Source organism: Heterocephalus glaber, unplaced genomic scaffold, assembly GCF_053883595.1.
Source record: "Heterocephalus glaber isolate CG9 unplaced genomic scaffold, H.glaber_assembly_v1.0 deba00000470, whole genome shotgun sequence".
NCBI lineage: Eukaryota > Metazoa > Chordata > Mammalia > Rodentia > Bathyergidae > Heterocephalus > Heterocephalus glaber.
This window is the reverse complement of record NW_028258145.1, coordinates 2,484,476-2,509,297: the sequence shown is the minus strand read 5'-3', so window position 1 is coordinate 2,509,297 and position 24,822 is coordinate 2,484,476. Positions and strand designations below refer to the sequence as shown.

Below are 24,822 nucleotides of genomic sequence, written 5' to 3'. Positions count from 1 at the left end.
ATTTAGGATTAGGGCTTGGATGTGTTGCCCATTTTGTACACATGCACAGGGAGTTGGGAGGATGGGCATCAATCTGGCTTCTGTCCTGGTGAAGTCCTCCCAAGGAGACCACCTTTTACAATTGGATGCTTTCTCCCAAAAGCCACTGCAGTCTGCGTGAGATGAACAAGGACAAGTTCACTCTTCATTTGAGTTTGTCATGTCTCCTCTGGGAAGGGTCAGCTGTCCTGGATTCCATGCCCTGGGTACACAGCCCAGGAAGGCAGGGGGCATCACTCAGGGAGGAGCAGGGTGGGCTCTGGGTGCCCGGCAACCATTAGACCTCTGTGTTGCCCACGTAGTCTTGAACGTCTGGACTTGAGGGGTCTTCCTGCCTAGGCCTCCCAAGTGGCTGGCACCACAAGTGTGCACCACCACCCCGGGTCATGGAACTTTCCTACCCAGTCTGCCAAGTCAAGGGGCTGCCCTGAAGTGGGGAGCCCAAGGGACCCCGAGGGACACTGCTCTTGCCGGCTGTGGAGGGGGCTGGGGGGAGAGTGGCAGGCAGGCTGCCAGGCTGCAGCCACACTACCCCTTGGAACAAGGCCAATGTCCGCCACCCCACGAAGGCACGGACTTGTCTTCAGTGAAAGGGCACTGGGGTCAGAATCAGATCAACTCCTAGCCCCGCCCCTGCTGTGTGGCCTAGGGTGTAACCTGAGCTCTCTAGCCCTCATGTGCTTATCTGTAAAATGGGAACACAATCATGTCTTGGTGTCATGGGGGACTGGATGCAGGAGCCCCACAGACACCAAAAGCCAGGGACACTCAAGTCCCTTCTGCAAAACGGTGTAGTGATTGCACAGACTCCACACACTCGCCCCCAGGACCTGTAAACCAAGTCTACCTGGCTTATAACAATGCCAGTGCTAAGGAAATAGCTGTCATCCCACATTGTTCAGGGAGCAATGACAAGGAAAACAACTATACATGTTTGGGACAGATGCAGTTTCGCTTTTTTTTAGAATATTCTGGACCTGCAGTTGGTTGAACTGTAGACTTAGAAATGCAGGCACAGGGTGCTGACTTTTATGTGGTGTGATAAAACAATCCGGTGAATGTTTAAATTTAAAAAAAATCACAGTAAAAGACACATTGCCACAAATCTCCTTCAAAATGCTCCTCTGGCTTTGAATACATTTATCCCAGCATTCTTGCCACTTTCTGAAACAGTTCTGGAAATCCTCTTTCGTGAGTGTCTTTTTTTTTTTTTTGGTACCAGGGATTGAACTCAGGACCTTGCACTTGCAAAGCAGGTGGCGGAACCACTGAGCTAAATCCCCGGGCCCTTGTGAGTGTCTTTAGTTGTGCTGTCATGGCTGTTTTCATGTCCTGAACTGATTCAAAATGTTTACCTTTGCTGGTCATTTTGACTTTGAGGAAGAGCCAGAACAAGGTGAATGAAAGATGTACCATCATGTTTTTGACAGAAATTGCCCTAAATATTTTGAATCAATTCAGGACATTGAGGCAGCCTTGCAAAACCACTCATGAAAGAGGACTTTCAGAATTGCTTCAGAAAGTGTCAAGAAGTCCGGAATAAGTGTGTTTGAAGTAAGAGGGACTTTTTTTTTTTTTTTTTTGGAAGAGGGACTATTTTGAGGGGGATTAATGTCAATGTGTCTTTCAGTGTAATAAATTCTTTTATTTAATGCCAGGCATGGTGGCACATGCCTGTAATCCCAGTACTCAAGAGGCTGAGGCAGAAGGAACGCCATGAGTTCAAGGCCAGCCAGGACTGCACAGTGAGTTCAAGACCAGCCTGAACTACATAGCAAGGCCCTGTCTCAGAAAACAACAACAAAATCTTCTTCTTTTTTTTTTTTTTTTTATTAAAACATTCACTGTATTGTTTGTTCACAACTCATATTACTTCTTGAGGTTGATGTGAGACATATGAGATTAGCATATGAGAAATCAGCCTTAGAACATGCAAACACTTGGATGAAGAAGCCCCCAGGTGCTTCCAGCCCTCAGTCTTCTGAGTCTTGCTCAGCCATTCAAGGCTTTCCAGCTGAGGCCCCAGAGGTCATGAAAGACAGTCAACTCTCCTTGCTGTGCCCCCTGAGAGCTCCTGAATTTGTGCAGAAAATACAATGGTGGTTGATACGATGGTTGGTATTTGATATAGTTTCTATCCAGACGTCCCCCAAGAGTCTCATGCACTAGGATCATAGCCAGCGCTTTGGGAAGGTGACTGAATTACCCTGGCTTAGAGCAGACTTGTTATTGGGAGGTGGGGGTGTGGTCAGAGGAGGCAGTGGATGGGGGCGTGGCCTGGAAGAGTTTATCTCCCTGCCTAGCTCCTTCCTTCTCTCTCTGCCTCCTGCCCACCATGCTTGGAGCAGCTCTTCTCTGCCATCCCTGTGCCACGCCTTGGAGCCAGCTGACTACGGACTGGAACCTCTACCAAGTGTGAGCCAACAAAACCTCTCGGCCAGGGATTTAGCTCAGTGGTTCTGCCACCTGCCTCTCAAGCGCAAGGTCCTGAGTTCATCCCCCGTACCAAAAAGAAAAAAACCTCTCATTTATTTATTTATTGGTACCGGGGATCAAACTCAGGACCTTGTGCATTCGAGGCAGGCGGCAGAACCACTGAGCTAAATCCTCAGCAAAACCTCTTCTTAAAGTTGTGGGTGGTGAGTAATGTGTCTCAGTGACAAGAAAGTGATTAAGACAATGTTTTACTCCATTAAGTTTGGGATGATTTGTGATGCTCCAAAAGATAATTTGGGACTCTTACTATTGCACACCTTTCCTGTGACTTTGGTTTCCTTCTTATCGATATACATGCTATGGTAATTTTTTCATTCAAATATCTTCCTGTCTACAAGTATGTTTCTCCCCTTACTCCTGAATAATAATTTTCTTGGATCTAGAATTCAAATGTGATGGTTATTTTCCTTCAGCACATTGGAAGGATTTATGTTTATTGTTTTATGATCTTTATTAAGGTGAAAAGTTGCCTCTAATCAATCTAATTATTGCTCCTGCTCTAGTTTGGAGCTTCAGTGGCCCCCAACAGGGCATGCAGCAAAGTCTTGCTCCCCAGGGTAGTGCTATAAGGAGGAGGTGTCTAATTGAAGATCTTTAGGTCATTTGGGATACCGATGGAGGGGACAGTGGGGTTCCAGTTCCTTCCTCTTCTCTTTCTCTTCCCAGCCAAGTGAGTGCCTTTGCTCCACCATGTGCTGCCCCCATGACGAACTGCCTTGCCAAAGCAGCAGGCCCACGTGATCATGGATGAAAGTTCTAAAACTTTTTTATTTATAAGTTGATTACCTCAGGTATTTGTTACAGTCACAAAAAGCTAATAAACTCCTATTAAAATACTTACTCTATCTATCATTTATCTATCATCTATCATCTATCTGTATCCATCCATCCATCTCTATCTTTGCAGCACTGGGGATTGAACCCAGGTCTTCATCCTGAGCTATAACCCAGGCCTTTTCATTTGTTTCATTTAGAAACCAAGTCTAGCTAAGTCACTAAGTTGCCCAGGGTGGGCTCAAACTCATGATCCTCCTGCCTCAGTCTGCCAGAGTGCTGGGATTACAGCACCTTCACACACAGCACAAACTTCTTTTTAAGTGAGCCATATTTTTTCTAATTATTTTTCAAGATTTCTCTTTGGTTTTCTGCAACATTCATGTGTGTATTTATTTATATTTATCTTACCCAGGACTCAATATGCCTTTTTGATCTGAAAATTCATGCTTCTTTCCCATTCTAGAAAAACTCCATCCATTGTTCATTCAAATATTATTTTTCTCCCATTCATTTTGAGTTTTTTGGGGGACTCTTATTTGTTTGGAACTCCAGGGGCGGGGATTTAGCTCAGTGGTTTTGCCACCTGCTGAGCAGGTGCAAGGACCCGAGTTCGATCCCCGGTATCAAAAAAAAAACAACCCTCATCTAACAGTACGCTAAAACACACATTTAATTATATATAAATTATACCTAATTTGTTTGGAACTCAATTTTCTCATTTTATTATCCATGTCTCTTAACCTTCCTTTCAAATATTCTAACTCCTTGACAAAGGGCTGCATCTGAGGAATTTTTGCAGATTTGCCTTCTAGTCATATTCTCAATTCAAATTATGTTTAAAAATTTAATAATTATATTTTTCATTTCTTGATTCCTTTGAAAGGCTGTCCTTGGCTGGGCATGGCGGTGCATGCCTATAATCTCAGCACTTAGGAGGCTGAGGCAGGAAGATTATATTTTCAATCCTTTTAACATGCTGATTTTATATTCTTTCAGCTTATTCTGTTATCTCAAGTTCTGGGTTTGTTTGGTTTTTTTGACAAGTTCTCTGTATACTGCCCAGGTTGGCCTCAAACCCTTGAACTCACAATCTTCCCACCTCAGCCACTTGGATGGTTAGCATTATAGATATGGATCATGATACCCAGCTCCCACATACCAGGACAGGTTGCTTTTCCTCTTTGTTGCACCCGCTGGGCTTCTCTCATGGTGGATGTTTTTTCATGTGATCTGTGGTTGTTGGGAGTAAGCTCATCTTCAGGTGGATTGTGTTGTCCCTTGGAAGTCCCATGTGTCCTGGGTTGTAAAAATGGCCTCAGAGATGTTTTGCTTGTGTTTTTGCAAAGCTCTAAGAGCTCAACTTTCCAGTTTGGGATCCTTTGCCATGTGGCTATCACACATTTGGATGTCATCTCCATGAACAGTTCTGGTTTCAAGTTTTTATTTTTCCCAGGAAACTTCTGCCACCCAGAGCCCTGAGCCAAGACAAGATTCCTGGTCACTCTCCTGGATTGACAGGTACATTCTTTCCTTTCAGGGTTGGTGATTTTTTTTCCCTCAGTGGGACAAAATGCCTGACACCTGCATCTTAAAGAAAGAGGGTGATTTGGGCTCATGGTTTTAGAAGGGTTCAGTTCATGGGGAATGGCTCCAAGGCAGGACCATCATGGCAGATGGGCACAGCACAGGAGAGAAGCTCAACTTCTGGGAGCTGGGAAGCAGAGAGCAGGGAATGATTTACAATGAGAGATCTACCACCAAACATAGGCCCCTTGAGACCCACCTCCTCCAACCAGGCCTCCTAACAGCACATTCAGCCATGAGCTCATTAGTGGATGAATCCACTGGGGACTCTAGTGTCCCATAATCCAGTCACCTTCCACAGACATACGGGGGGATGTGGGGGTGAGGAGATTGGAGCTGGATTTGAGGGACAGGAAGGATATGGGCCCAGGGTGTGCAGTAGGGGAAAGTTGTGGCTCGTAAAGAACACTGAGAAATGTCCTAGACCCCTTGAAAGGAATGGCTGGCTGAGATAGAATTTAACCCTCCCCCATGCTCACGCCCTGCATGACTCTCAAACTTCAGGAAAAAGTCAGTATTAATATTCAGTACTAATATACTTCAGTACTAATAATACTTCAGTATTAGTATTCAGTATTAGTCGCTTTTCTGTAGCTACATCAAAATTCCCAGGCTGGGTACTTTAAAAAGAAAAGAGGTTTGTCTCCTATGATGAGACAGGAAGCTAGGAAGATTCAAGGACTGGCTCAGTCTCTTTATGATAACCAACCCTCTCAGAAATGGACCAGGGTCCCATGAGAACAACATTGATGTCTTCCAAGGCCACACTCCCTGTGGCCTAACCACCTCCCACTAAGCCTCGCCTCTTAAAGGTCCCACCACCTCAACGCCACCACATTTTGGTCCAAGCTTCCAGCGCATGAACGTTTGGGGCATAAATCACATACAACCCATAGCAGTTGCCAGTCGCAAATGCCTGGGTCAGTGGCACTTGAGTAAAATCAAGGGAACAGAACCTATTTGGGTGTTCAGGGATACAGAAAGAAAATATCCACACGATGCCAGGTGTGGTGGTGTACACCGGTAATTCCATCAGTTGGGAGGCTGAAGCAGGAGGATTTCTGTGAGTTGAAGACCAGCCTGGGGTACATAGTGAGACCCTGTCTCAAAAAAACAAAATAAAGAGAAGCATTCACAGTATGGCTGAGCACACAATGCATATCCCAGCTCCGTCCTACCGCTGTCCCCATGTGCTCCTTAGGTGCTCCGAGCTGCAGCCACCTCCAACACAAGTACTCTGTGTTCACCATGGTTTTTTTTGTTTCGTTTTTGGGGGGTTTTTTTTGGTACCGGAGATTGAACTCCGGTCCCTGCGCTTGCGCAGCAGGCAGCGAAACCACTGAGCTAAATCCCCAGCCCAAATCGATGCTTTGTATGTTCTTTTTTTTTTTTTTTTTTTTTTTTTCGTACCGGGGATTGAACTCGGATCCTTGGGCTTGCGCAGCAGGCGGCGAAACCACTGAGCTAAATCCCCGGCCCCTGTGTTCACCATGTTTGTCCCAGACCCTCACCCAGCAGGGCTGTGGCCTTCCTGTGCCACCTCCAGCCTCTGCTCTCCTATTGTCACCTGCCCTACCTTGGGTCCTCCTCACCTACCAGCAGGGACTTAAAGCCATGAGCAGTTCTGTTTTCCACAGGATGGAGTCCAAACCCACATTAGCTTGTCCTTTGTGATCAGGGACCCACTGTCCCTTCTACCCACATGATAGCCACTGTCTTCTTTCTTCATAATGGAGCCCCCGGGTTTTAGCTGCTCCTCCTGATAAAGACATTTTTCAGATTCTCTTGCAGCGTGTTATGGCCCCTCAACAAGTTCTGGCTAATGAGATGTAAATGAAGGTGTTCCCTAAGCCTGTTTATAAATCAGCTTAATAGACAACAGGCTTAGCTGAAAGGAATCCCCCTTCTGGAATTTTGATACACTGGCTGGAGCTCTAGCAGCCCTTTTGGACGTAACAGCCCTCCCTGCCACTCTGGCTTTCCCAGTCCTCTGTGTGGCCCTCCTGTCACATTCACCTGTCAGCCAAGGTGTACATGACGTGGCTGGGGACAAGGATTGGGTTTTCTCTCCCCTCTAGTTCCCTGGAATTAAGACAGTGCCAGGCATTTAGTAGATACTCAGTAAACTCGCCTGGACGGAAGCTGACAGCCATACTGCCCCTCTCCTGCTCCCCTCTCACGACTAGGTGGCCACACGGGGGCGGCGGTCAGGGCCATCGCGACCTTCCTGGGCTTCCCTCATCTGGCCCCCAAGACAGGGGTGGGGCAGCTACTAACGCAGAGAATGCAGGACTCCCAGGATGTCAGGATGCCCATGGGGCAGGCGGCTTGAGCCAGAGCAAGCTCCCGAAGGGACGCAGGCGCGGCGATGCTGGGAGGTTTTGTGGTCGGAGCGTCTCCCTCCCGGGTCAGTCCCGCTCCTCTCCACCAGGGGGCGGTGCTGGACAGGCCTCTTGAAGCTCCGCCTGTCGCCAGTACTTGGGAATTTAGCCCCGGGAGGGAGTGTGTCCGTGCGACAGCCACCGTGAGGTGGAGGGCTTTCCCAGCACCCCCAGGCTTCCCTTGCGCGCCGCCCCGTCACTCCTCCCAGGAAGCGCCGTCCAGACGCTGCACCACAAGCTGTGGGGTGTGTGTGTGTGTGTGTGTGTGTTTGTGTGTGTGTGTGAACTTTTATTTGTCCGTGTCCATGTCTGCAGTACATGATTGTGTTCATCGTGGGGAGTCGGCACCTGTACATGACACATCCTGATCCTTCTCTCATCCCCTTCCTCTCCCTCCATCTCTTGGTCCCTTTTCCACTTGCAAAAGAGTTATCTATTATCTACTTTTTATTTATTTATTTATTTATTTTTTGATACCAGGGATCAAACTCGGGACCTTGCACTTGCAAGGCAGGCGGTGGCACCACTGAGCTAAATCCCCGGCCCTCTATTATCTATCTTTTATTTTGCTCTTTATTGTTCTTTCGGTTTCTCATGTAGGAGAAACCATGCAATATTTAAGCTGTGTGCCTGATTTAGTTCACTGCGCATTATGGTCTCAAGTTGCATCCATTTTACAAGTGACTCAGATGTAGCCTTCCTTGTGGCAGAGCACTGCTCGGTGGTGTGTAATCACCACACTGCTTGTGGCTGGGCAGCGTAGGAGTGGAGGCCTGGTTGGCTGCTCTCTGATCTCCAACACCATCACAGATGTGAGGTCATGCACACTGTCGTAGGCAACATTACAGTTGTGCTTTGGTTATCCACAGGGTTGGTACTCTCCAGATACTAAAACTCATGGAAGCTCTAGTCACTTATATGAAAGGGCCTGACATTTGCATTTAACCTATGTGCATCCTCCCAAAAACTTGTTGTTTGGAGGCAGGGTCTTGCTATTTAGTGCAGGCTGGCCTTGAACTCACTATATTGCCCAGGCTGGCCTCAAACTCACAGCTATCCTCCTGCCTCAGCCTCCCGAGTGCTGGGATTACAGGCATGCATCACTACACCTGCCTGGCCATCAGGTGAACTTTTTTTTTTTGGTACACAGGATCGAACTCAGGACCTTGTGCTTGCAAGGTAGGCGCCGGAACCACTGAGCTAAATCCCCGGCCCCAGGTGAACTTTTAAAGAAGCTACCACACTGACCTGTTTGGCTCTGACAAGTTCTCCCTGGCCACTTATGTGCCCCTGGTTGGGGTGTTCAAGGGCGGCCCCCCTACTCCCACCCTGCCCTCCACTTCCCATCTCCCCACCCCCACCCCGGTCCTCTGCGATGTCAGCAGGGGCCCAGGGACAGATGCGTACTGGCAGCCCCTATGACTGGGGTTCCAGGGCCCTGATGGTAAGGGTCACAGGGCTGGGCTGCCAGGTGTCGCAGGCTGGTGTGAACCCTGGGCAGCCACCCCAGAGTGCCTGGGCATCTTGCCAGGTGGCCTGCACAATGCATTCTGTTATGGTAGGACCTCGGCAAATTGAGGTCTGGCACCATTCTGGGGTCCCCAGGAGGTGACAAATCCACCCCGGAGCAGGAGGAGCTTTGAAGCCTCAGCCCTGGACCGTGCTGCTTGGCAGCTAGCTAGCTTTGAGGACGGCAGCGAATCCTGCAGTCCCGACCATGCCCAGCAGGAGCCACCCGGCCACTGCTCCAGGCCCAAGGCCGCCAGGGATGCACGGGGCCATTCAGCCCGTCCTGAACAAATGTTTGCAAGAAGGCACCAGCTTCTCCATGCTGGTGGCACGGGAAGGGAGGGGAAGGTGTAGTCTTCCCAGTGGGTACTCGGGCGATCCTTCAGCAACCACCTGTAAAGCTGCTTACCTAGGGTGTGCTTGGGCCAGGGGGGACATGAACTAATAATGCTGAGCACCCACAAGGTGCAGCCTAGCACAAGCCACAGCACCCGGGCCAGATCCTGACCATGAACAAGTTGCTTAACCTCTTTCTGCCTGTTTCCCCATCTGTGATATGGGGTTGTTAGAATGAATGGAAGCTTTCTATGGAGTGGCCAAGAAGAGTCTCAAGGTAGCAGAGGGCTGGAACTAGTAGCTTGCAGAAGGGAGCCATGCTTCCTCACCTATTGCTCATCCCACCCCACAAGAGGCCGATTAACATACACACTTACTTACTTAATAAGAGTTACTGACTTGGGAGCCTTCAGGAATAAGATCAATGTTGGGCATGGTGGTACACACCTGGAAGGAATCCCAGCCTTCTGGGAGGCTGAGGCAAGAAGATCTCTAGTTGGAGTCTAGGCTGGTAACTTAATAACACCTGCCTCAAAATAAAAAATAAAAAGGCCTGGGGATGTAGCTCAATGGTAGTGCTCTTGGTTAACATGTTCAAGGGCCATAGGTTCAAGCCCCAGTGCTACCAAGAAAGAGAGAAAGAAAGAGAGAAAGAGAAAGAGAAAGTCCCAAAGAAATGAGGAGGTTGGCGTTTCTCTGCTATCCTTGGTGGCGTGTGGACAGCTGTCAAGGAGGGGTCAAGAGGATGGGAAGGAGTAGGGCTCAGCAAGGCTTCTCTTCCGTTCTCCCATAGATGAGGGGTGTCACCTGCTTCTGAGAAGGGCGAGGGAAGTGGCACTCCCTGCTTCCACTGTTTCCCAATGCCAAGCCCCTCACTCTGTACTCCAGATTGAGCCCAGGGTCTTCACACTGACCTACATCCCAGCCCCTTTTAAATTCTGAGTCAGCATCTTGCTATGACACTAAATTGCCCAGACTGGGTTTGAACGTGTGACCCTCCTGCCTCAGCCTCCCACAGTGCTGGGATTACAGGCGTGTGCCCCTACGCCCTGCCAAGAGACCATATTTTAGGGTGGCATACCCTGAACCCTGTCACTTTGTTGCAGAAATTCACACTGACGCATGTGGTGGGGACCTGTCTCATGCCCTGTCCTCTGCGGTGGCCTGCGGGGACTCTGGCTTCTCACACTTCCCACCCCCTCTGAGGTGCTGCAGGTGGGCAGCAGGGTGCCCCACCCTGCCTGCTGGCTTCAGTCAGCCCGGCGACCGCGACTAGCCCAGTGATTTTCCAGATGGACTGAAGCAAAGCTCTAAGCTCATGAGTCGATAAGATGCCACGCACAGCCCTTTCACTGAGGCGGCTTATTGCCAGTCGCCCCTGCTCCAGCCCTCTGCAAGGGCTCCTGGCAACCAGGCTGCAGCTGAAGTCTGAGAGGGAAGAGCGGGGCCTCCAGCACTACCCAGCAACTGCAGGGCTGCCAGAGGGCCAGAGGGCCAGAGGGCCCCCCAACCCAGGAGCTGGGCTGCTGGAGCCTGGAGCCGCCCCCGGATTGCTGTGGTTGGTGCAGACTGACAGCTTCCAGGGCAGAAACGGAGGAGCCGGAAGGGGGCGCCAGAGAGGGAAGGTTCCAGGTGGTGGAGTGGTGCCCACCTTCCTCTGGCCAAGAGTAATGTCATAGCATGTTGGGCAGGAAGGGGCCCCAGACCAGCTCATCCTGGCTTCCTGTAGGAAACACCAAGGCCCAGGGAGGACAGGGAAACATAGCACAGAACCTGACTCTCCAGAACCCCCATCTTCTCCCACCCCTGCCAAACCCCCCAACCACAGAGTGATTCAGAGCTGTCCAGATCGTGGCCTTGATCTGGGGTCTTGGGAACAGCTCAGCCTGGAGGTTGAGGGCCAGGGGACTCAGCTCCCAGACCAACATGGGGGGGGCGGGGATTGCCACCCAAGTGGACTTGCAGGACCCCCTAGGTAGGAATGATGCAGAGTCCCCAGGGCCCCGAGCTTTCATTAATCTGCTCTTGAGAAGACCCCAGGAGACTCCTGTGCTCATTGCCTATGGGAAACACCAGGTCAGGGCACCCTTTGCCTCCATGAGCCTCAGTTTCCCTAAGGGAAACCCAGGGGTAGAGGCCTGACCTCCTGTGGGTCTTTCTGGTGATGCTGATCCTAGAAAGTAGAATTCCAGCTCAGCACATCTGGGGGACTGACCATCCCTCTCTCCTGTGTCTCCTGAGCCCCTCCTCCCTACTGGAGGCCCAGGGCAGGTGCAACTCCATGGTCCTGGCCTGCAGCTCACTCAATTTGATCCATTTCAGCAACACATCGCAATCACTGGGGATTTTTTTGTTTTTTGTTTTTTTGTGCAGCACTAGGGATTGAACCTAGGGCCCTTGCATGGAGCTATATCCATAACACTTTAAGAAAAAAAATTTTTTTTAAATAATTTTGAGACAGCAGCTAAGAAGTTGCCCAGGTTGGGCTTGAACTTGGAATTGTCCTGCCTCACCCTCTCAGAGTGCTGGGATTACACACATGCACCACCACACCCGGCTAACTGGGCATGCTTTCTAAAACTCCTAAGGCCCAGGCCCCACCCCAAGTCAAGGGAACCAGAGACTGGGCACAGGTACTTATTAACCTGGCCTGGGCAATTATAATGCAGGGCCAGGCTGCCATGGGTCAGAGGTCAGAGACAAGGCTGCCTGACACCCTCCCCAGTCATGTGTGTGTCCTGTTTCCTTTTCTCAGGCAGCCAACTGAGGCAGGTTGGCTTCGAGCCAGGAGAAACCACCAGGAAATTCCCTGGATATTATAATGTGTGACAGCAGCATCTAATTAATCATCAACCCTGTGATATGATCTCCACCCATAAAAAAAGAGACCTGCTGAGGCTTCGGAAACCTGAGCCCTGGCCCTGCCAGACTGTTTCCCATAGACCGAGAATCTGTGCTCGAGGACCCTGGGCTGATGGGTGCCCACCTCTGCTCAGAGGCTGGTAAGGAGACTTCCTATTTCTTTGAGCCAGGCTCTGAGGCCAGGCACGCAGAGGGGAGAGGGCTCAGGGTCCCTGTCCAGTGCTCAGGAGGCACGGGGCGGTCAGTGTTGACCTTGCTCAGCAAGGGCTTCCCACGCAGCTCTGCCCCTGCAAGGTGTGAGCTTCCTGTCCCTACAGGGGTCTAGCAGAGATGGGTAACTCAGGTGACAAGAAGACCACCAACCCACCTGGTTCTCACATCCTGGCAGACAGAGAGAGAAGCAGCCAGGCTGGGCAGCAGGGCAGAGTTAGGGAGCCTGGTGGAAAACAAGGGGTCCCAGCTGGGTGAGTTGGACTGCAAGATTTTGGGAAAGTCATTCTGTCTCTATTCCTCTTCTGCACCTGGAGGCAGTGTGACACAAGGTGTCCTTTGGGAGAGGGTGTGGCTGGACAGGAGATCCAGACCCAGGTCTTTGATGCCCAGAGGTCAGGAGCCCCCAAGGCAAAGGGCCAGAGCCCCTGCCCACACACCAGCAGAGGGTGCACCCAGGGCCACCACGCCATGGCAGCTATGTTTGAATTTCAGGTGGGGTAGTGACATGGCCAGAAATGTGGCAAAGGGTTCGGGAGACAAGGAGCTGGGCCCTGCTTCTGGCCAAGAGGACCTCTTGTCCTGTGCAGCCCTCCCAACTCTGCATGCTTCCCAGGCCACTGTAAAGCATTAGTGGGCGCCTTGGCACCCAAGAGCCTTGGGGCTGGAGGTAGTGATGAATCAGGGACAAGGCTGGGCTGGGTGGCCCCCGGAGCAGGTAGCCAACCCCATGCCACTTCAGGCCCACAAGACTTGTTGCAAAAAAAAAAAAAATTTTTTTTTTGGAGACAGAGTCTCACTGTATTTCAGGCTGGCCTTGAATTCACTATGTAGCCCAGGCTGGCCTCAAACTCTTGATCCTCCTGCATCTGGCTCCCAAGTGCTGGGATTATAGACGTGCACAACCACACCTGATTTTTGCTGGAAAATTTTGTGACAGACTCCACCTGCCCTGGGGCGAAGACACCCAGGGACAGACTTGTCTCCCCTGGATTTCCTGGAAGTCAGACTGGGTCCTTGTCCTTGTCCCGCTGGCCCAGGCCATGCCCCCTGCAGCAGTGGGGAGCAGAGGAGGCAGCTGGGATGCTTGGAGAAGATACCCTACAGAGAGTCACCACATTTCACTGCCTGAAAATGGGGCCCATATTAAGAACAGCACCTGGCTTCCCTGAATCCCAGGTCAAGCCAGCCTTCCCAGAGAGCCTCATTCATTTGGCCGGGCCTGCCTCTGCCATTTCCCACCTCAGGAGGGGTGCACCAGCTGGCCAGGTCAATGGTGGGAGGGCTTTCACAGGTGTGTGGGAGAACCAGGCAGAGTGGAGTGGGTGCCCACATACTTCATGCCCCGGTGACCCAGCCCCATGCAAAGCAGAGGAAGGGGCCCTGTGGGTGGATGAGTCCTGCAGGTTGCTGATAGGCTGGCAGGGTGAGGGTGGCTCTCAGGCCCATTCAACCTGGGCCTTGTGCAGTAAACAACTAATACTACCAAACAGAATAGTCCATATGGAGAGACCAGGCCCCAAGGAGCCCTTTGTTCCCTGGCTGTGGTGATGCCTTGCAAGGGCCGAACTCAGGCATTTGCTAAGGGGCTGCATCAGGTAGGGCTGCAACCCAAGTGTACAGATGGGAGGAGGGGGATCAGTGTGTACCCTCTGCTTCCCTCCTCTAACTGAAGGAACACAAAAGCACTGCAGTCTGTCCAGTTCTGCCCAGGTCAAGGCTTGCTTCTCCTGGCGTCCCAAGGCCTCCTTCTCCTGCTGAGGGACATAGGCAACCACTCTGGGAAGCTCCCTCCTCCCGGGCTGCCCAGCCAGTTGGTCTCTGGCTGCCCTCCAGGAAGCAGATGGGCAGTGACTGTGCCTCCCCCCACAGCCCTGCCCAGAATGGGTCCCACCCCAGTCAGCCTGGTCTGGCTGCCCCAGCAACGGGGAGGGGCCAGAGCTGTTGGCCCGGAAGAACGCATGTCTGCTGGTCACCAAGGATCACAGGGTGAGCAGGACACACTCCAGGTCCCTGACTCCAGAGGGTCAGTTCCACTTCCCACAGGGGCCCTCAGGGTGGCACAGGTTGGGGGCATTGCCTCAGGGACTCCCCCCCCCTTAGGGCAGCAGTGAGGAACAGGGCTCCCAGCATACCCAAGGGACAGGACAGGTGACCCAGGGCAGGGCTCTGCCAGGACCAGTACAGAGGTCCCCAGGCACCTGCCACTTGGCCTCATAAGCTCATTTCTGGTAGCTTACCTGTGGCCAATGGGGTCAAGGATGCATTCCCCTGTGCCTAATCGGATGTACCTCCTCCAGACCTCGGGACTTAGAGAGGAGACGGCTGCCCGGGAGGGACTTCCCCTCCCTGCTGCCAAGTGGACGCCTGCAGAAAGTCCCTTGGATTCAAGGCCCCTGTGGACTCTGCTTGGCTTTCAATGCACTGACCTCAGACCCTTCTCCAGCCCCAGCCCTGCGGTGCTGTGGGGAGCTGCTGAGTCCCCTTCTGTCTCAGGATGAGGAGGTTACTCTGGGAAGGAGGGGCTTCACAAGCGCTGTAGACTCCCTGTGGGAAATGAGGTCAGAGAGGCAGAGGGGAACAGGGCCACCTTGGCCAGCTCCTTGGCCAGGCCACCCCAGGCTAGAGCAATAAGCATTGAAGATGCCTGGATGCAACCAGCCCTTCTGTCACCGCCAGTAATTTCCACCCCTGGACTGGCTTTAGACAGGGCCCCGACGCATGGGCGCTGCTGTCCTTTGGTTTGTCACACCCTCCTAAGGTGGGAGGACTGAGGCCCAGGAGGCATGGTAGGAGTCAGACCCAGGACAGGCGAAGTGGGCTCCCCACCCGCCTCCACACAGGTCTCTGGGGGCTCCTAGGGCGGGGGGGGGGGTGCGGGGGCAGGTAGATCAGAGAGGCCCGTGGAAGGCGGCGAGAGTTCCCTAAGGAGACCAGGTCCAGGCTGGCCCACGGTCACTCATCCCTCGTCCCCACCCTCGACCCTACCCTGTCCCGCAGATGGGCAGGCGACTGGGGAGGCACTGCGCTTCCACGCAGCGGCCCGGGGAGCGCAGGTGCGCATGGACGAGCAGGGGCGCACGGCACTCAGGGGCGCCTCGTTCCGCGACGGCATCGTGTTCAGCCAGCGGCCCGTGAGGCCCGGAGAGCGGGTGGCCTTGCGTGTGCTGCGCCACGAGCCCGGCTGGTACGGCGGCCTCCGCGTGGGCTTCACACGCCTGGACCCTGCGCGCATGGCGGCGCCCGGCCTGCCGCCCTTCGTGTGCCCAGACCTGGAGGAGCAGAGCCCGACATGGGCGGCTGTGTTGCCGGAGAGCAGTGTGCGCGCTGGCAACGTGGTCTGCTTCTGGGTGAACCACCGAGGCTGGCTCTTTGCCAAGGTCAACGCCGCACGCCCGCTGCTGCTGCGCAAGGACGTGCTGCTGGGCTCCCCACTCTGGGCCGTGATGGACGTGTACGGGACCACCAAGGCCATCGAATTGCTAGGTAAGGCCTGGACGGGAGATGAGGTGCAGAGCTGCCCATGTGTTCATTTCCAGCTATTCCATCAGGCCCTGCCCCCAGTCAAGTGTAAGGACAAGCAAGACCCAGTTATAGGGAGGGCAGCCTTATCCCTAAGGAAGGACCAGCACCCTAAAACATCTGTTAAAAGGCTCATCACGTTTCACAAAGGAAGAAACATTTGGCTAGGGCTTTGCAATCTAAGTAGTTCACCAGATTCCGAGGTGGCTGGCAAGGGGAATTTAAGGTTGAGGGCTGGGAGTTCCCAAGCGAGATGCATAGGCTAGCCAAGCCAGAAGAGGATGAATTCCAGGAGTGTGAAGAGACAGGAGCACCCATGGAAAGAAATACTAGAGTTTTCCTGGGCACATGGGCCATTCCCACCCCAAACGAATTGGCTTGTAAAATAAAACAATTCACCATAGCTACGGGGAGACTCAGTCCTGGAGCAGCTAAGCGGGGTGGGTGGGGGGACCTGTGTTGTCCCTGCCTCCTGGGTGATTTTTAGCGCATTGGAGTTTGAGGTGCCTTTAATGTGGTGGGGAGGAGGGGCTGGAAGGGAAGGGGTTGGGAGGAAGAATTGCAGCCAGTGAATTATCAGCTGGGGCAGGGCAGGGTCTGAAAATTACCCCCGCCCCAGCGCTATACATAAAGGAAGGGGTGGAGTGCGGGCTGCCGGCCTGGACCCTGAGAACCCCCTCTGTCTCAGACTCAGGAGCCAGCCCGTGTGTCACAGCCACCCTGGGGGTCCCTGGACAGAAAGCGGAGCCCGAGCCCAAAGGTGAGGGGGTCGGGGCTCCGCACCTGGAGTGGGTTCAGGTGGCTCTGTCAGGTCTTTCCCCACCCCTCAGTGGATCTACCTGGCTTTGGGCCAGAAGATTTGAGTCTGCCCCCTAGAAACCTAAAAGCAATTTTGCCTTCTAGAACACTGGCTAACTTTACAAATTCTAAGCATTTATTCAGAGCAGGGCAGGGAGGCACACACCTCCCAGCATCCTGGGAGGCTGGCAGAAGGATGACAAGTTCGAACCCAGCCTGGGCAACTTAGGGAGACACAATCTCAGAATTTAAAAAAATAAGGAGGGGATGGGGGTGAGGATTGTAGCTCAGTATGAATATCATGGGTTCAATCCCAGTATCAAACAAAAAGCAATGTCTTGTTTTTGCTTTAAGAAAGTAATCCATATTTATTTATTTTCAGTGTTTTAAGATGGGGTCCTACTATGTAGGTCAGGCTGCCCTTGAACTCATTGTGTAGCCCAGGCTGGTCTCAAACTCGCAGCGGTCCTCCTGCCTCAGCCTGTCAAGTGCTGGGATTACAGGTGTGCACCACCATGCCCATCTTCACATTCATTTTAAAGCTTTGCCAAATAAGATCAATCTTTTGAAAAGAATTTTTTGAAAATCACCCATTACTTCTAGGGTAGATTTCCTCTGAGCATTTTTTAGTGCATGTGCATATGGCGAAGCATTTGGGTCTCACATCCCTTTTATCCAAATTGTAATTTTATTTTATATGTATTTAGATGTTTTATATGGTCTTCCCCTTTATCCTCAGAGGATATATTCCAAGATGTCCCACTGATACCTGAAACTATGGATTGTCCCATATACTATGGGTTTTCCTAATTTATAAGTTGGGCATATGAAGAGATGACAATAACTACTACTAGGACAATTGCAACAATGTACTGTGAAAATAGTTATTTGAAATTTGTGACTTTTTTTCCTGGAATTTTCCATGGAATTTTCATGGCAACTGAAACTGTGGAAAGCTAAACCTTACTGGAACAGGGACCACTGTGTGTACCCTATGGCTTCTTTCCAGTTTCTTTCCCTCACTTGTGTGGTGACTGCGTCCTCCCAGGGTGCCTGAGCTTCTCTGTCCTGGGGGGCTGGGGTCACACCCTGAACAGGAAGCCCAGGGCCCCCAACCTTTGTGGTCTCCCCTCCCAGCCCTACCAGGGGAAGAGTGCATCATCTGCTTCCACTGTGCCGCTGACACCCGCTTCGTCCCCTGCGGTCACCCACACTTCTGTAGCTCCTGCGCCTGGCGCATCTTCGAAGACACTGCGAAGTGCCCCATGTGTCGTTGGCAGATTGAGGGCGTGGCAGCAGTGCAGCCACCGAGGACTGGAGAAGGCTCCTAGGAGAGAGAAGGCTTCCTGTTGGTGGCAGATGGGCCTGGCCCTAAGGACAAAGTGCAGAGGAGGTTTGGCCCCACTCGCCTCCTGGATGGTCAGAAAGCCAGTTAGCAGCCAGGGGGGGACAGGGATGACAGTGACCAAGGGAAGCCTCTTTCTGCCTACACCTGATGGCCCCTAACTGGGTGCCAGCTTCCAACCCAGGGTGGCTGGGTCCCTCATGACATGGTTAAGGAAGTGACAAGTCTCCCTGCAGCCCCAGAGCTGAGGACAGAGGAGGGAGGTCGGTAGGTGGACCTCTACAAGGCCACGTAGGGCCGGGGATTTAACTCAGTGGTTCCACCACTTGCTTCGCAAGGCCAAAGTCCCAAGTTCAATCTCTGGTACCAAAAAAAAAAAAAAGAGTAAGAGAAAGTAAAATACTCTGGGCTGGGGATTTAGCTCAGTGGTTCTGCCAAGGACCTGAGTTTGATTCCCGGTACAAAAAAAAAAGGGGGCCATCGTAAAGTGACCTATGGCTACAACCCAGGGTGGGGTGGGGTCCCAGGTGACATTGCGCGTCTGAAGATAATTCAACAGGCAAACACACACTGTTGCACTGATTTCTGAGATATCAAAATAAAGTTTGGCTTCTGTGAGTTTTTTGGTATGGCTTGTACCATTGTGTTCACTGGGAGAGGGTGGAGCTCCGGACTGCCCGGACACTGGCCACTGGGGGACAAGCTATCCTGCCCTCCCAGGCCACCCTGGTTGTGCAGTGGATGGGCCAGGCCCCAGGCACTCAGGCATGTGGTTCTGTTCAGCGGAGCAGTGCCAGGACAGTCCCACCATCTCAGCCCCTTTGTATCTCCCATGTTGTGCCCTCGCCACTGTGGCTTTCAGGGCACTACCTGGTGGAAGACAGGAGGTGAATTGGGAGCTCCCCTCCGTAGGTGCAAGTGGCAGGGGATGACACACCTGTGACTTTGCTGCTGTGTCCTGCTCTGTGACCAGCTCTGGGACCATTCCCTGGGGCACAGCTCAGAAGGGTCTAGACCTGTTCTCCTCCCACAGATGGCCTCACTGCCCAGCCTGAGCCAGCCTGTGGGTCAGGGTGTTGCCTCAGGTGGCACTAGAATATCTCTCCTCTGGGGTAGGGGTCCTCCCTGCTCCCACCAGGGCTCTAGCCTTGGGCACTTCTTTGAGTCTCAGTTTCTTTTCTTTCTTTCTTTCTTTTCTTTTTTTTTTTTTTTTTTTTGAGTGCTGAGAAATGAACCAGGGCTTCTGTATGCTAACCATGTACTTTACCATTGAGCTATATCCCTACCCACCACCTGAATTTAGCATGATTCCTAAGAATCCTACGATAAATTTTTGTGTGTATGTGGTAATGGAGATTGAAACCAGGACCTTTGCACTAAGCTACAGCCACAACCTTTTTTTTTTTTGACAGGATTTTGCTAAGTCACTAAGATGCCCAGGCTGGGCTTGAACTTGTGATCCTTCTGCCTCAGCCTCCCAGAGCACTAAGATTACAGGTATGCAATGCATGCCTGGCTTTTTTTTGGTATCAGAGATTGGACTCAGGATCTTGTGCTTTCAAGGCAGGCAGGCGTGGCTCCACTGAGCTAAATCCCGAGCCTGCCTAGCTTTTTAAATATATTTTTTAAACCCAGACAGGCCTGTCCAACCTGCCTGGGCTGTGTTGAGTGAGGAGGAATTGTCTTGGGGTGTATAAAAATGTATAATATAGTTTATGTATGTAAGTAATAAAATTTTTCATATTTTACAATAGTTTTTATTATAATACAGGCATCTTCAACCTGAATCCTGCAGGTTGAAAACACCTGCTTTAGGGCAAGGAAAATACTTTAATCATATTTCCAGTGAACATTAATCTTAACATTGGGGCAAGATGGATCTTAGAAATATGATCTCTTAACCAGAAGTGGGCCTACTTTGAGAATGGTGGGGTAAGGATTTCTGTAAATCCATTCCTCCCTCAAAGAAAGAAAACTGGCAAAATTATCAAAATCAATTTTTCAGAACTCTGGAAATGAACCAAAGACTAACAGTAATATGATTGGATTTTTTTTCTTTTATATTGGGGATTGAACTTGCATTTTCGAGGCAGGCACCAGAACCACTGAGCTAAATCCCTGGCCCACTAACAGTAATCTGAAGAGTGCTTATCCCAGATACACTGATGACCTTCACCACTAAGAAAAGTCCCACCCTCTTGATCTTTTAAAAAACAAACTCATCAGAGCAGCAGAAAGGGTGTAGCTAAAAAATGTATTTGTGTTTTGGAACCAACCAGGATATACTGCAAAATTACCAAGAGGTGAGATGTATAAAAGGAGGAAAAGAGGGTAGATGCAGAAGCTCCAAAATCCATCCAGTAGGCGTTGCAAAAGAAGAAAATAGAGAAAAGAGAATTACTCAAAGATGAGAGAAAAATGCATCCTCCGGGGGACTTGTAGGCACCATTGAGGACAGAGTGCACCTACAGGGAGCAGGAGCCTTAAGTGGATGCTTATGAAACAAAGAGTGCTGCTCTTCAGGATGCAGAAGTCTGGCTGCGATCATATTCTCTAAGCAGAGGACTGAAAGAGAATTCTCTAGAATATGAGGGATGATCAAAATGTGCAGTGGGAATATTTAGTCTTAAAAAACTCTTACAGTAAAAGACACATTGCCGGGCCAGGGATTTAGCTCAGTGTTTCCACCACCTGCCTTGCAAGCCCAAGGTCCTGATTTCAATCCCCGGTACTAAAAAAAAAAAAGACACATTGCCATTAGTCCCCTTCAAAATCTCCCCACACACTTTAAACACACTTATCCCATGGTTCTTGCCACTTTCTGAAGCAGTTCTGGAAGTCCTCTTTCATGAGTGTTGTCTTAGTTACTTTTTCATTGCTGAGACAAAATACCCTTCACCAAAGTTAAAGGAAGAAAGGTTTATTGTAGCTCACAGTTTGTAGAAGTTTCAGTTCACACTTGGCTGGCTCCAAGACAAGGTGGTATGGCAGAGGAGCATCACAGAGGAGGCAGAAGGGGATGGTGGGCAGAAGGCAGCAAAGTAGCAAAGAAAGCAACAAGTGAACACAGCAACCCTCTTTCTGTCCCTTATATTCTATCCCGCCTACACTCCCTTAGGGTGAGTAGCACTCACAAACAGAGTGGGCCTTCCCGTTATCCACACCCAGAACTATGCCAGACCACTCAGTAGGATAATTTAGCAATCACACACTCTTGAACCTAGCATCACACACTCTAGATCCAGCCACCTTGGAGGACATCTAGACACAAGCCAATTTACAAGGGTTAATTAAAATTACAGTGAATGCTGCTGCCCAGTGCCATCCAGTGGAAAGGCAGCTCATAAAAACACTATGCTATGTCCTCATCCACCTCATTCACTGCATCAGGCACTGTGTGACTTCTGGCTCTAAAGTAAAAATGACTGTGAAGGGTCAATGTTATCAATTTACTATATCAAGGCAGCCACAACAGTGCAACTAAAGAAATGAAAGAGGACTTTCAAGAACTGTTTTAGAAAGCAGCAAGAGGGCCGGGGATTTAGATCAGTGGCTTCACTGCCTGCTGTGCAAGCTCAAGGACCAGAGCTCGATCCCTGGCACTAAAAAAAAAAAAAAAAAAAAAAAAGTGGCAAGAATGATGGGATAAGTGTGTTCAAACACAGGGGGAGTATTTTTTTATTTTTTGGTATCGGGGATCGAGCTGTTGCTTGTACAGCAGGCGGCAGCACCACTGAGCTAAATCCCTGGCCCCCAGGGGGAGTATTTTGAGAGGGATTAATGCCAATGCATCTTTTACTATAATAATTTTTTAAATTAAATAGTCACATAATTTTATCATACAGTATATCTATATATATACACATTCTTTTGATTCTGTTCCTCTAGAGAACCCTAACCAACATGCTCATTGATAGGTAAATACAACCTACGGTCTCTGTGTTGTGGAAGTTTGTGCCATGGTTACAAGAAAGGAGTTACCACTGTATTTCTGACAAAAGAGAATGTAGTGTAAAGGCCATGTATATGAAAATACATAAAATAACGAGTGTGTGTGTGTGTGTGTGTGTGTGTGTGTGTGGTAAATGCATAGTGGAGGGTGTGGGAGTATGGGAGGATAAGAGGTGAACTGGGAAGGGACTGGGAAGGGGTGGCATGATTGGACATGTGATTTTATGGCAATGTTTGGACTGTTTTTTCTTACAATAAGAACAAGTTTGCCAGGGATTTAGCTCAGTGGTTCCGGCACCTGCCAGGCAAGCACAAGGTCCTGAGTTTGATCCCCAGTACCAAAAAAAAAAAAAAAAAAAAACGGACAGGTTTATATATTAGTTAGGGAACAAAAATATTGGCTTTGGGAAACAATCTGGTGATTTCTCAAAAAGTTAAACAGAGCTACCATATAGCACAGGAATTCAACTCTTACTAATATACCCAGGAGAACTGCAACTGCATATCTGCACAAAACTTGTGCACAAAGTTCACGGAATTGTTCCTAAGCTAAATGTCCATTTGTTGAGAAATGGATAACAAGATGTGGTGTTCACTACAGTGGAATGCAATGGCACCAGGTGTGGTGGTGTATGCCTGTAATCCCAGCACGTTGAGGGTATGAAGCTTGGACAACTTAGTGACTTAGCGAGACATTGTGTCAAAATTGAGAGACAGAGAGACAGAGAGAGAGAGAGAGAGAGAGAGAGAGAGAGAGAGAGAGAGAGAGATACCCCAGCCCAAAGGCCCTGGATTCAATCCCTAAGACCAGAAAAAAAAGTATGAAACCAACTGAGCATGGTGACCCACACCTATACTCCCAGCTACTCAGGAGGCTGAGGCAGGAGGATCACAAGTTAGAGGCCAGCCTGAGTAACTTAGTGAGACCCTGAATCAAAATAAAAGGATTTAAAAGGGGTAGGAGTATAGCTGAGTGGTAGAATACCTGCCTAGCACATGTAGGGCTCTGGGCTCATACCTAGCATCACACACACATCATGAAGTATGGACTACATGCTCCAAAAGGGATGGACTTTGGAAACATTATACTGAGAGAAGGAAGCAGGCACACAAGGCAGTGTATCACATGATTCCATTCACATGAAATGTCCAGAACAGGAAATCCAGGGACAGGAAATAGATTAGTGCATGCCAAGGGCTGGGAAGAGGGAAACATGGAATAACAATTTAGGGGGTGGGGTTTCAGGCTGGGATGAGGCAAACATTCTAAACTTGATTGTGCTGGTAGCTGCACAACTTTGAGAATATACCCCAAACCACTGAATTGGCACATTTATGTTTATTTTTGGTTTTTTGATTTTTTTTTTTTTTTGGTACTGGGGATTGAACTCGGGACCTTGTGCTTGTGAGACAGGCACTGGAACCACTGAGCTAAATCCCCAGCTCTATTTTTGGTTTTTGAGACAGGGTCTCACTACGTAGTTCAGGCTGGCCTTGAACTCATGCCAATCCTCCTGCCTCAGCCTGGGATGACAGGCGTTTGCCACCACACTTGACTTGGCACATTTAAAAGAGATGAATATTATGTCAGTTATTTCTCAATAAAAATTTATCAAAATTATTCTTACTAAAGTGCTGGGGCAGGGGGCAATACTGACCCTGGGAACAGAAGAAGCTGGAAGAGGGGTGGCATTTGAAGTTGTCTTGCAGGGTGGGCACAGCACAGGTGAACACGGAAGAGTGCAGGACACATAGGAAACAACTGGGAGGAGGTCCAACTAGCCAGAGCAAAGGAGCAGGAAGCAGCCCAGGTAGGCTGGAGGGCAGGCAGGGTGGGCAGTGCTGTCCCACCTGACTGCAGAGGGCAGCTCTGAGGAAGGGGCCAGAGCAGGTGCTCCTTTTGCCCCAGCTCCCCCACTGTGCCTATGGTGCTAGCTAAGTTTCACTTTCCTAGAAGTCTGCAGTTCACAGGCAGCTGTGATGGAAGGCCCCAGATCAGAGCAGGCAGGAAGTGGGCCACGAATCATGGTCTCGAGGACACAGAGCTGAACAGAAAGTAAAACCACGCCCAGGATTGTGGGAGTTTGTGTAAGCAGGAAGCTGTCCAGGCTGGATCCAGGACTTGTGCAGGGGCTTTCCTGGAGACTGGGGGACAATTCGCTTGTCCCCATGACTTCCAGACCAGCTTCCTCGGGGGAGACCTCATTGTGAGTGACAAGACCTGCCCCCCCGCCCCCCGCCAGGGACCAGCATGACCTCATCCCCAGAGGGACAGCTCCCTTGCCCCTGTCCCCAAGCACTCACACGGAGGCTCTTACCACTGAGGAGCTGCTTGGGAAATTCCACTTGGAGAAAGCCCACAAGCAGGCCTGGGAGATGGGCCGGGGACCATTCCTGAGCTGTGACAGAGGCTCCCAGACCTTTAGGGGGAAGGGTTACAGGGCAAGACTGTCCTTGTGGGGTGCAGGACTCTGCCTAAACCTTTCCTAGGAGTTTCAGCCTCTTTTTCTAATAAAAGTAGGAAAAGAAGTCCACTCTGCAAAGTGCAGGCCGAGTCACTGAAAGGTTACAGTGGCCAGCAGCTTCCTGGCCCCTGTCTTTTGTACCCCCTACTCCTCAGCTGATGCCAGATCCAGGCTACCCTATCAAACACCTGGTTGAGTTCTCTCCAAAAGAAATGAAATCAAGGCTGGAGATTTAGCTCAGTGGCACCATGCCTGCCTGGCAAGTGCGAGGTCCTGAGTTCGATTCCTGGTACTAATATTTTAAAAAAGAAAAGAAATGAAGCCGGCACCCTGATCCCAGGTGCGGAGCATAGAACTGTTTTTCTGCTTATGTCCCGGATCTCCATGATTGACAGGTCACATCCACTTGCCCAGCTGGGTGGCCACACCCTTATCTCCCGCTTCAGCATCTTCTCCCAGGAAACATCCTTTAATGTCACATTGTCTCAGTTCCTGAGTCTGGGAGGCCCCACCCCCAGGATGTCCATGAAAGGAGAGCACATGACTT

At 50.6% G+C, this 24,822-nt stretch overlaps 1 protein-coding gene across 8 annotated transcripts in view; it reads left to right on the top strand.

Annotated features, from left to right (window-relative positions):
• Positions 1-18,477, top strand: part of Neurl3 (neuralized E3 ubiquitin protein ligase 3) — a 44,504-nt gene extending 26,027 nt beyond the window's left edge. For 3 of the 8 annotated variants that reach the window (XM_087203077.1, XM_087203081.1, XM_087203072.1), the window contains 6 exons: positions 4,766-4,830; positions 11,878-12,124; positions 14,067-14,183; positions 15,195-15,680; positions 16,405-16,476; positions 17,737-18,477. In XM_087203077.1, the coding sequence (XP_087059203.1) occupies positions 12,097-12,124; positions 14,067-14,183; positions 15,195-15,680; positions 16,405-16,476; positions 17,737-18,020 (987 nt within the window). In that variant the 5' untranslated portion in view covers positions 4,766-4,830; positions 11,878-12,096 and the 3' untranslated portion in view covers positions 18,021-18,477. Of the gene's footprint in view, positions 1-4,765; positions 4,831-11,877; positions 12,125-14,066; positions 14,221-15,194; positions 15,681-16,404; positions 16,477-17,651 lie in introns of all 8 variants that reach the window. The other 5 variants (XM_087203097.1, XM_087203083.1, XM_087203091.1 and 2 more) reach the window with 5 other exon arrangements.
• Positions 18,478-24,822: the final 6,345 nt, after the last annotated feature.